The sequence below is a fragment of the Leptodactylus fuscus genome, unplaced genomic scaffold (genome assembly GCF_031893055.1).
Source record: "Leptodactylus fuscus isolate aLepFus1 unplaced genomic scaffold, aLepFus1.hap2 HAP2_SCAFFOLD_187, whole genome shotgun sequence".
NCBI lineage: Eukaryota > Metazoa > Chordata > Amphibia > Anura > Leptodactylidae > Leptodactylus > Leptodactylus fuscus.
The window spans coordinates 129,992-141,852 of record NW_027440210.1 but is presented as its reverse complement, the minus strand read 5'-3'; the positions used below and the strand labels follow the sequence as shown (position 1 = coordinate 141,852).

The 11,861-nt window shown below is 50.9% G+C and overlaps 1 protein-coding gene across 1 annotated transcript in view; it reads right to left on the bottom strand.

Moving 5' to 3' along the window:
• Positions 1-318: 318 nt before the first annotated feature.
• Positions 319-11,861, bottom strand: part of LOC142187317 (interleukin-12 subunit beta-like) — a 61,943-nt gene continuing 50,400 nt past the window's right edge. The window contains exons 5-6 of the mRNA XM_075261541.1: positions 920-1,053; positions 319-450 (exon numbers count right to left, since the gene is read on the bottom strand). Coding sequence (XP_075117642.1) covers positions 322-450; positions 920-1,053 — 263 coding nt within the window. The 3' untranslated portion in view covers positions 319-321. The remainder of the gene's footprint in view (positions 451-919; positions 1,054-11,861) is intronic.

Genomic DNA, 11,861 nt, shown 5'->3' with positions numbered 1-11,861 from the left:
GGAGGACTGTAGGATCACCACTGGTCACACTATAGTGAGTGGGGGACTGTAGGATCACCTCTGGTCACACTATAGTGAGTCGGGGACTATAGGTTCACCACTGGTCACACTATAGTGAGTCGGGACTGTAGGATCACCACTGGTCAGACTATAGTGAGTCAGGGACTGTAGGATCACCACTGGTCACACTATAGTTAGTGCAGGACTGTAGAATCACCACTGGTCATACTATAGTGACTGGGGGACTGTAGGATCACCACTGGTCTTGCTCTGGTTCTGATATTCGGGTACAGAGAATATCTATGACTTACGAGGGTTCTTCTACGCTCTGACGTTCAGACGTGGGCTCCAGGGGCTCCATGATGAAGGGTTATAGAGATCTCTGCAGCGGACACGGATTGTCTGCACATCCTTCGCACTGTAATTTTGCTCCTCTGTTCTTTTTGTCACCTGGACAATAAAGTCACGTCTATAACACGTATATGGAAACTGACATTGCCCCCTCTGAGCATGAACATGGGGCAGTTATGGTATATGGGGTTGTCCTAAGGCTGGAGAAGGTGGAGCAGTTTGGGCCTAGTAAATAAACACTCTCAGTAATGGTGGTCACTGCTCCAGATGTATAAGGACCTACAGCCACCTGGATAATAACAAGATATCCCATCAGTTATATGAAGATATTGAGAAAATGTGGAACCAGGTCAGATGTGATATCAGGTGAAGATCTAGAACCTGGTGGAACTGGAAGTAGTGAAAATGTGGGTCCAACCTTGTGAAACCCAGGGCAAATGTGATACTCGGTGAAACTAGTCACAAGGTAGAACCTGGTCAAAGGCCCTTAAAGCGAACGCTAGAGAGGAGGTCAGGAGAAGCTCACTCATGTTGTCCCGGGCTCATCTGCACACAAAACTCTACTCACAATCGTGTTGTTGCGATATCTGACAGTGAGCTCAAACAGCAGGGGGAAGAAGGACGGATAAGGTGTCCAAGATGGGTTTGACCACATGATCTTCTCTTTGGTGAAAGTCACATTCTCTGGGGTCTTGGGCACCACTAGAAGATAGAAGTCAGCAATTGTATTAAGAGCATTCAGCTTGGAAGAGAAGGAAAGAAAGACGATGTGGTGGTGGTGGTGGGCAACATCTGAGTAACTCAAAACCCGCCCCTCTACCCTAGGTTCAAAATATGGTTATACGTGGTACACTGAGAGATATGTCACTATATTGCCTCATCTCCAGGACTTATGTCCTGCACAGTGTCCTCCTCCATCCTCACAAGCTCTTGGCCTCATGTCTAGGACCTCCTGTTCTGCAGTGTCCTCCTCCATCCTCACAACCTCTTGGCCTCATGTCTAGGACCTCTCCTGTTCTGCACAGTGTCCTCCTCCATCCTCACAACCTCATCTTCAGGACCTCTCCTGTTCTGCACAGTGTCCTCCTCCATCCTCACAATCTCATCTTCAGGACCTCTCCTGTTCTGTACAGTGTCCTCCTCCATCCTCACAACCTCATGGCCTCATATCTAGGACCTCTCCTGTTCTGCACAGTGTCCTCCTCCATCATCACAACCTCATGGCCTCATATCTAGGACCTCTCCTGTTCTGCACAGTGTCCTCCTCCATCCTCACAACCTCTTGCTCTCATGTCTAGGACCTCTCCTGTCCTGCACAGTGTCCTCCTCCATCCTCACAACCTCATCTTCAGGACCTCTCCTGTCCTGCACAGTGTCCTCCTCCATCCTCACAACCTCATCTTCAGGACCTCTCCTGTCCTGCACAGTGTCCTCCTCCATCCTCACAACCTCATGGCCTCATATCTAGGACCTCTCCTGTTCTGCACAGTGTCCTCCTCCATCCTCACAATCTCATCTTCAGGACCTCTCCTGTTCTGTACAGTGTCCTCCTCCATCCTCACAACCTCATGGCCTCATATCTAGGACCTCTCCTGTTCTGCACAGTGTCCTCCTCCATCATCACAACCTCTTGCTCTCATGTCTAGGACCTCTCCTGTCCTGCACAGTGTCCTCCTCCATCCTCACAACCTCTTGCTCTCATGTCTAGGACCTCTCCTGTTCTGCACAGTGTCCTCCTCCATCCTCACAACCTCATGGCCTCATGTCTAGGACCTCTCCTGCTCTGTACAGTGTCCTCCTCCATCCTCACAACCTCTTGGCCTCATGTCTAGGACCTCTCCTGTTCTGCACAGTGTCCTCCTCCATCATCACAACCTCTTGCTCTCATGTCTAGGACCTCTCCTGTTCTGCACAGTGTCCTCCTCCATCCTCACAACCTCTTGCTCTCATGTCTAGGACCTCCTGTCCTGCACAGTGTCCTCCTCCATCCTCACAATCTCTTGCTCTCATGTCTAGGACCTCTCCTGTTCTGCACAGTGTCCTCCTCCATCCTCACAACCTCATGGCCTCATGTCTAGGACCTCTCCTGCTCTGTACAGTGTCCTCCTCCATCATCACAACCTCTTGCTCTCATGTCTAGGACCTCTCCTGTTCTGCACAGTGTCCTCCTCCATCCTCACAACCTCTTGCTCTCATGTCTAGGACCTCCTGTCCTGCACAGTGTCCTCCTCCATCCTCACAATCTCTTGCTCTCATGTCTAGGACCTCTCCTGTTCTGCACAGTGTCCTCCTCCATCCTCACAACCACATGGCCTCATGTCTAGGACCTCTCCTGCTCTGTACAGTGTCCTCCTCCATCCTCACAACCTCTTGGCCTCATGTCTAGGACCTCTCCTGGTCTGCACCTGTATTCTCAGAGTGTTGTCTTTCTCACCCTGCACCTCTGTCTCTGACCTTGCTGACCAAGACATCTTCACATTTCTAGTCTAGTCTGGTCTAGTTTAAGATCACGTCTCATAGTATCGGGGCCAATCTTATAGTATTATGACTAGTCTCATAGTATCGGGGTCAGTCTCATAGTATCGGGGTCAGTCTCATAGTATCGGGGCCAGTCTCATAGTATCGGGGTCAGTCTCATAGTATCGGGGCCAGTCTCATAGTATCGGGGCCAGTCTCATAGTATCGGGGCCAGTCTCATAGTATCGGGGCCAGTCTCATAGTATCGGGGCCAGTCTCATAGTATCGGGGCCAGTCTCATAGTATCGGGGCCAGTCTCATAGTATCGGGGTCAGTCTCATAGTATCGGGGCCAGTCTCATAGTATCGGGGCCAGTCTCATAGTATTGGGGTCAGTCTCATAGTATTAGGGCCAGTCTCATAGGATCGGGGCCAGTCTCATAGTATCGGGGTCAGTCTCATAGTATTAGGGCCAGTCTCATAGTATCGGGGTCAGTCTCATAGTATCGGGGCCAGTCTCATAGTATCGGGGCCAGTCTCATAGTATCGGGGTCAGTCTCTTGCTAATATCGGGGCCAGTCTCATAGGATCGGGGCCAGTCTCATAGTATCGGGGTCAGTCTTATAGTATTGGGCCCAGTCTCATAGGATCGGGGCCAGTCTCATAGTATCGGGGCCAGTCTCATAGGATCGGGGCCAGTCTCATAGTATCGGGGCCAGTCTCATAGTATCGGGGTCAGTCTCATAGTATCGGGGTCAGTCTCATAGTATTGGGGTCAGTCTCATAGTATCGGGGCCAGTCTCATAGTATCGGGGTCAGTCTCATAGTATTAGGACCAGTCTCATAGTATCGGGGCCAGTCTCATAGTACGGGGCCAGTCTCATAGTATCGGGGTCAGTCTTATAGTATCGGGGTCAGTCTCATAGTATCGGGGCCAGTCTCATAGGATCGGGGCCAGTCTCATAGTATTAGGACCAGTCTCATAGTATCAGGGCCAGTCTCATAGTATCGGGGTCAGTCTCATAGTATCGGGGTCAGTCTCATAGTACGGGGCCAGTCTCATAGTATTGGGGCCAGTCTCATAGTATCGGGGCCAGTCTCATAGTATCGGGGCCAGTCTTATAGTATCGGGGCCAGTCTCATAGTATCGGGGCCAGTCTTATAGTATCGGGGCCAGTCTCATAGTATCGGGGCCAGTCTCATAGGATCGGGGCCAGTCTCATAGGATCGGGGCCAGTCTCATAGTATTAGGACCAGTCTCATAGTATCGGGGCCAGTCTCATAGTATTGGGGTCAGTCTCATAGGATCGGGGTCAGTCTCATAGTATTGGGGTCAGTCTCATAGGATCGGGGCCAGTCTCATAGTATTAGGACTAGTCTCATAGTATCGGGGCCAGTCTCATAGTATCGGGGTCAGTCTCATAGTATCGGGGTCAGTCTCATAGTATCGGGGCCAGTCTCATAGTATTGGGGTCAGTCTCATAGGATCGGGGTCAGTCTCATAGTATTGGGGTCAGTCTCATAGGATCGGGGCCAGTCTCATAGTATCGGGGCCAGTCTCATAGTATCGGGGTCAGTCTCATAGTATTAGGACTAGTCTCATAGTATTAGGGCCAGTCTCATAGTATCGGGGCCAGTCTCATAGTATCGGGGTCAGTCTCATAGTATCGGGGCCAGTCTCATAGTATTAGGACTAGTCTCATAGTATCGGGGCCAGTCTCATAGTATCGGGGCCAGTCTCATAGTATCGGGGTCAGTCTCATAGTATCGGGTCAGTCTCATAGTATCGGGGCCAGTCTCATAGTATCGGGGTCAGTCTCATAGTATCGGGGTCAGTCTCATAGTATTGGGGTCAGTCTCATAGGATCGGGGCCAGTCTCATAGGATCGGGGCCAGTTTCATAGTATCGGGGTCAGTCTTATAGTATTGGGCCCAGTCTCATAGGATCGGGGCCAGTCTCATAGTATCGGGGCCAGTCTCATAGTATCGGGGCCAGTCTCATAGTATCGGGGTCAGTCTCATAGTATCGGGGCCAGTCTCATAGTATTAGGACTAGTCTCATAGTATCGGGGCCAGTCTCATAGTATCGGGGCCAGTCTCATAGTATCGGGGCCAGTCTCATAGTATCGGGGTCAGTCTCATAGTATCGGGGCCAGTCTCATAGTATCGGGGTCAGTCTCATAGTATCGGGGCCAGTCTCATAGTATCGGGGCCAGTCTCATAGTATCGGGGCCAGTCTCATAGTATCGGGGCCAGTCTCATAGTATCGGGGCCAGTCTCATAGTATCGGGGCCAGTCTCATAGTATCGGGGCCAGTCTCATAGTATCGGGGTCAGTCTCATAGTATCGGGGCCAGTCTCATAGTATCGGGGCCAGTCTCATAGTATTGGGGTCAGTCTCATAGTATTAGGGCCAGTCTCATAGGATCGGGGCCAGTCTCATAGTATCGGGGTCAGTCTCATAGTATTAGGGCCAGTCTCATAGTATCGGGGTCAGTCTCATAGTATCGGGGCCAGTCTCATAGTATCGGGGCCAGTCTCATAGTATCGGGGTCAGTCTCTTGCTAATATCGGGGCCAGTCTCATAGGATCGGGGCCAGTCTCATAGTATCGGGGTCAGTCTTATAGTATTGGGCCCAGTCTCATAGGATCGGGGCCAGTCTCATAGTATCGGGGCCAGTCTCATAGGATCGGGGCCAGTCTCATAGTATCGGGGCCAGTCTCATAGTATCGGGGTCAGTCTCATAGTATCGGGGTCAGTCTCATAGTATTGGGGTCAGTCTCATAGTATCGGGGCCAGTCTCATAGTATCGGGGTCAGTCTCATAGTATTAGGACCAGTCTCATAGTATCGGGGCCAGTCTCATAGTACGGGGCCAGTCTCATAGTATCGGGGTCAGTCTTATAGTATCGGGATCAGTCTCATAGTATCGGGGCCAGTCTCATAGGATCGGGGCCAGTCTCATAGTATTAGGACCAGTCTCATAGTATCAGGGCCAGTCTCATAGTATCGGGGTCAGTCTCATAGTATCGGGGTCAGTCTCATAGTACGGGGCCAGTCTCATAGTATTGGGGCCAGTCTCATAGTATCGGGGCCAGTCTCATAGTATCGGGGCCAGTCTTATAGTATCGGGGCCAGTCTCATAGTATCGGGGCCAGTCTTATAGTATCGGGGCCAGTCTCATAGTATCGGGGCCAGTCTCATAGGATCGGGGCCAGTCTCATAGGATCGGGGCCAGTCTCATAGTATTAGGACCAGTCTCATAGTATCGGGGCCAGTCTCATAGTATTGGGGTCAGTCTCATAGGATCGGGGTCAGTCTCATAGTATTGGGGTCAGTCTCATAGGATCGGGGCCAGTCTCATAGTATTAGGACTAGTCTCATAGTATCGGGGCCAGTCTCATAGTATTAGGACTAGTCTCATAGTATCGGGGCCAGTCTCATAGTATCGGGGTCAGTCTCATAGTATCGGGGTCAGTCTCATAGTATTGGGGTCAGTCTCATAGGATCGGGGCCAGTCTCATAGTATCGGGGCCAGTCTCATAGTATTAGGACTAGTCTCATAGTATCGGGGCCAGTCTCATAGTATCGGGGTCAGTCTCATAGTATCGGGGTCAGTCTCATAGTATCGGGGCCAGTCTCATAGTATTGGGGTCAGTCTCATAGGATCGGGGTCAGTCTCATAGTATTGGGGTCAGTCTCATAGGATCGGGGCCAGTCTCATAGTATCGGGGCCAGTCTCATAGTATCGGGGTCAGTCTCATAGTATTAGGACTAGTCTCATAGTATTAGGGCCAGTCTCATAGTATCGGGGCCAGTCTCATAGTATCGGGGTCAGTCTCATAGTATCGGGGCCAGTCTCATAGTATTAGGACTAGTCTCATAGTATCGGGGCCAGTCTCATAGTATCGGGGCCAGTCTCATAGTATCGGGGTCAGTCTCATAGTATCGGGTCAGTCTCATAGTATCGGGGCCAGTCTCATAGTATCGGGGTCAGTCTCATAGTATCGGGGTCAGTCTCATAGTATTGGGGTCAGTCTCATAGGATCGGGGCCAGTCTCATAGGATCGGGGCCAGTTTCATAGTATCGGGGTCAGTCTTATAGTATTGGGCCCAGTCTCATAGGATCGGGGCCAGTCTCATAGTATCGGGGCCAGTCTCATAGTATCGGGGCCAGTCTCATAGTATCGGGGTCAGTCTCATAGTATCGGGGCCAGTCTCATAGTATTAGGACTAGTCTCATAGTATCGGGGCCAGTCTCATAGTATCGGGGCCAGTCTCATAGTATCGGGGCCAGTCTCATAGTATCGGGGTCAGTCTCATAGGATCGGGGCCAGTCTCATAGTATCGGGGTCAGTCTCATAGTATCGGGGTCAGTCTCATAGTATCGGGTCAGTCTCATAGTATCGGGGCCAGTCTCATAGTATCGGGGCCAGTCTCATAGTATCGGGGTCAGTCTCATAGGATCGGGGCCAGTCTCATAGTATCGGGGTCAGTCTCATAGTATCGGGGTCAGTCTCATAGTATCGGGGTCAGTCTCATAGTATCGGGGTCAGTCTCATAGTACGGGGCCAGTCTCATAGTATCGGGGCCAGTCTCATAGTATCGGGGTCAGTCTCATAGTATCGGGGTCAGTCTCATAGTATTGGGGTCAGTCTCATAGTATCGGGGCCAGTCTCATAGTATTAGGACTAGTCTCATAGTATCGGGGCCAGTCTCATAGTATCGGGGTCAGTCTCATAGTATCGGGGCCAGTCTCATAGTATTGGGGTCAGTCTCATAGGATCGGGGTCAGTCTCATACTATTGGGGTCAGTCTCATAGGATCGGGGCCAGTCTCATAGTATCGGGGCCAGTCTCATAGTATCGGGGTCAGTCTCATAGTATTAGGACTAGTCTCATAGTATCGGGGTCAGTCTCATAGTATCGGGGCCAGTCTCATAGTATTAGGACTAGTCTCATAGTATCGGGGCCAGTCTCATAGTATCGGGGCCAGTCTCATAGTATCGGGGTCAGTCTCATAGTATCGGGGTCAGTCTCATAGTATCGGGGTCAGTCTCATAGTATCGGGCCAGTCTCATAGTATCGGGGCCAGTCTCATAGTATCGGGGCCAGTCTCATAGTATCGGGGTCAGTCTCATAGTATCGGGGCCAGTCTCATAGGATCGGGGCCAGTCTCATAGTATCGGGGCCAGTCTCATAGTATTAGGACCAGTCTCATAGTATCAGGGCCAGTCTCATAGTATCGGGGTCAGTCTCATAGTATCGGGGTCAGTCTCATAGTACGGGGCCAGTCTCATAGTATCGGGGTCAGTCTTATAGTATCGGGGCCAGTCTCATAGTACGGGGCCAGTCTCATAGTATCGGGGCCAGTCTCATAGTATTAGGACTAGTCTCATAGTATTAGGGCCAGTCTCATAGTATCGGGGCCAGTCTCATAGTATCGGGGCCAGTCTCATAGTATCGGGGTCAGTCTCATAGTATCGGGGCCAGTCTCATAGTATCGGGGTCAGTCTCATAGTATCGGGGTCAGTCTCATAGTATCGGGGCCAGTCTTATAGTATCAGGGCCAGTCTCATAGTATCGGGGCCAGTCTCATAGTATTAGGGCCAGTCTCATAGTATCGGGGTCAGTCTCATAGTATCGGGGCCAGTCTCATAGTATCAGGGCCAGTCTCATAGTATCGGGGCCAGTCTCATAGTATTAGGGCCAGTCTCATAGTATCGGGGCCAGTCTCATAGTATCGGGGTCAGTCTCATAGTATCAGGGCCAGTCTCATAGTATCGGGGCCAGTCTCATAGTATCGGGGCCAGTCTCATAGTATTAGGGCCAGTCTCATAGTATTAGGACTAGTCTCATAGTATTAGGGCCAGTCTCATAGTATCAGGGCCAGTCTCATAGTATCAGGGCCAGTCTCATAGTATCGGGGTCAGTCTCATAGTATTAGGACCAGTCTCATAGTATCGGGGCCAGTCTCATAGTATCGGGGTCAGTCTCATAGTATCGGGGCCAGTCTCATAGTATCAGGGCCAGTCTCATAGTATCGGGGTCAGTCTCATAGTATCGGGGCCAGTCTCATAGTATCAGGGCCAGTCTCATAGTATCGGGGTCAGTCTCATAGTATCGGGGCCAGTCTCATAGTATTAGGACCAGTCTCATAGTATTAGGGCTAGTCTCATAGTATCGGGGCCAGTCTCATAGTATCGGGGCCAGTCTCATAGTACGGGCCCAGTCTCATAGTATCGGGGTCAGTCTCATAGTATCGGGGCCAGTCTCATAGTATCGGGTCAGTCTCATAGTATCGGGGCCAGTCTCATAGTATCGGGGCCAGTCTCATAGTATCGGGCCCAGTCTCATAGTATCAGGGCCAGTCTCATAGTATCGGGGTCAGTCTCATAGTATCGGGGCCAGTCTCATAGTATTGGGGCCAGTCTCATAGTATCGGGCCCAGTCTCATAGTATCAGGGCCAGTCTCATAGTATCGGGGTCAGTCTCATAGTATCGGGGCCAGTCTCATAGGATCGGGGCCAGTCTCATAGTATCAGGGCCAGTCTCATAGTATCGGGGCCAGTCTCATAGTATCGGGGTCAGTCTCATAGTATTGGGGTCAGTCTCATAGGATCGGGGCCAGTCTCATAGTATCGGGGCCAGTCTCATAGTATTAGGACTAGTCTCATAGTATCGGGGCCAGTCTCATAGTATCGGGGTCAGTCTCATAGTATCGGGGTCAGTCTCATAGTATCGGGGCCAGTCTCATAGTATTGGGGTCAGTCTCATAGGATCGGGGTCAGTCTCATGGTATTGGGGTCAGTCTCATAGGATCGGGGCCAGTCTCATAGTATCAGGGCCAGTCTCATAGTATCGGGGTCAGTCTCATAGTATCAGGGCCAGTCTCATAGTATCGGGGTCAGTCTCATAGTATCGGGGTCAGTCTCATAGTATTGGGGCCAGTCTCATAGTATCGGGGTCAGTCTCATAGTATTAGGACTAGTCTCATAGTATCGGGGTCAGTCTCATAGTATTAGGACTAGTCTCATAGTATCGGGGCCAGTCTCATAGTATCGGGGCCAGTCTCATAGTATCGGGGTCAGTCTCATAGTATCGGGGTCAGTCTCATAGTATCGGGGTCAGTCTCATAGTATCGGGGTCAGTCTCATAGTATCGGGGTCAGTCTCATAGTATCGGGGTCAGTCTCATAGGATCGGGGCCAGTCTCATAGTATCGGGTCAGTCTCATAGTATCGGGGCCAGTCTCATAGTATCGGGGCCAGTCTCATAGTATCGGGGCCAGTCTCATAGTATCGGGGCCAGTCTCATAGTATCGGGGTCAGTCTCATAGTATCAGGGCCAGTCTCATAGTATCGGGGACAGTCTCATAGTATCAGGGCCAGTCTCATAGTATCGGGGTCAGTCTCATAGTATCAGGGCCAGTCTCATAGTATCGGGGTCAGTATCATAGTATCGGGGTCAGTCTCATAGTATTGGGGTCAGTCTCATAGGATCGGGGCCAGTCTCATAGTATCGGGGCCAGTCTCATAGGATCGGGGCCAGTTTCATAGTATCGGGGTCAGTCTTATAGTATTGGGCCCAGTCTCATAGGATCGGGGCCAGTCTCATAGTATCGGGACCAGTCTCATAGTATCGGGGCCAGTCTCATAGTATTAGGACCAGTCTCATAGTATCAGGGCCAGTCTCATAGTATCGGGGCCAGTCTCATAGTATCGGGGTCAGTCTCATAGTATTAGGACTAGTCTCATAGTATCGGGGCCAGTCTCATAGTATTAGGACTAGTCTCATAGTATCGGGGCCAGTCTCATAGTATCGGGGCCAGTCTCATAGTATCGGGGTCAGTCTCATAGTATCGGGGTCAGTCTCATAGGATCGGGGCCAGTCTCATAGTATCGGGGCCAGTCTCATAGGATCGGGGCCAGTCTCATAGTATTAGGACCAGTCTCATAGTATCGGGGCCAGTCTCATAGTATCGGGGTCAGTCTCATAGTATCGGGGTCAGTCTCATAGTACGGGGCCAGTCTCATAGTATCGGGGTCAGTCTTATAGTATCGGGGCCAGTCTCATAGTATCGGGGCCAGTCTCATAGTATCGGGGCCAGTCTCATAGTATTAGGACTAGTCTCATAGTATTAGGGCCAGTCTCATAGTATCGGGGCCAGTCTCATAGTATCGGGGCCAGTCTCATAGTATCGGGGTCAGTCTCATAGTATCGGGGCCAGTCTCATAGTATCGGGGTCAGTCTCATAGTATCGGGGTCAGTCTCATAGTATTAGGGCCAGTCTCATAGTATCAGGGCCAGTCTCATAGTATCGGGGCCAGTCTCATAGTATTAGGGCCAGTCTCATAGTATCGGGGCCAGTCTCATAGTATCGGGGCCAGTCTCATAGTATCGGGGCCAGTCTCATAGTATTAGGACTAGTCTCATAGTATTAGGGCCAGTCTCATAGTATTAGGGCCAGTCTCATAGTATTAGGACCAGTCTCATAGTATCGGGGCCAGTCTCATAGTATCGGGGCCAGTCTCATAGTATCGGGGCCAGTCTCATAGTATCGGGGTCAGTCTCATAGTATCGGGGTCAGTCTCATAGTACGGGGCCAGTCTCATAGTATCGGGGTCAGTCTCATAGTATCGGGGCCAGTCTCATAGTATCAGGGCCAGTCTCATAGTATCGGGGTCAGTCTCATAGTATCGGGGCCAGTCTCATAGTATTAGGGCCAGTCTCATAGTATTAGGACCAGTCTCATAGTATCAGGGCCAGTCTCATAGTATCGGGGTCAGTCTCATAGTATTAGGGCCAGTCTCATAGTATCGGGGCCAGTCTCATAGTATCGGGGCCAGTCTCATAGTATTAGGACCAGTCTCATAGTATTAGGGCTAGTCTCATAGTATCGGGGTCAGTCTCATAGTATCGGGGCCAGTCTCATAGTATCGGGTCAGTCTCATAGTATCGGGGCCAGTCTCATAGTATCGGGGTCAGTCTCATAGTATCAGGGCCAGTCTCATAGTATCGGGGTCAGTCTCATAGTATCGGGGTCAGTCTCATAGT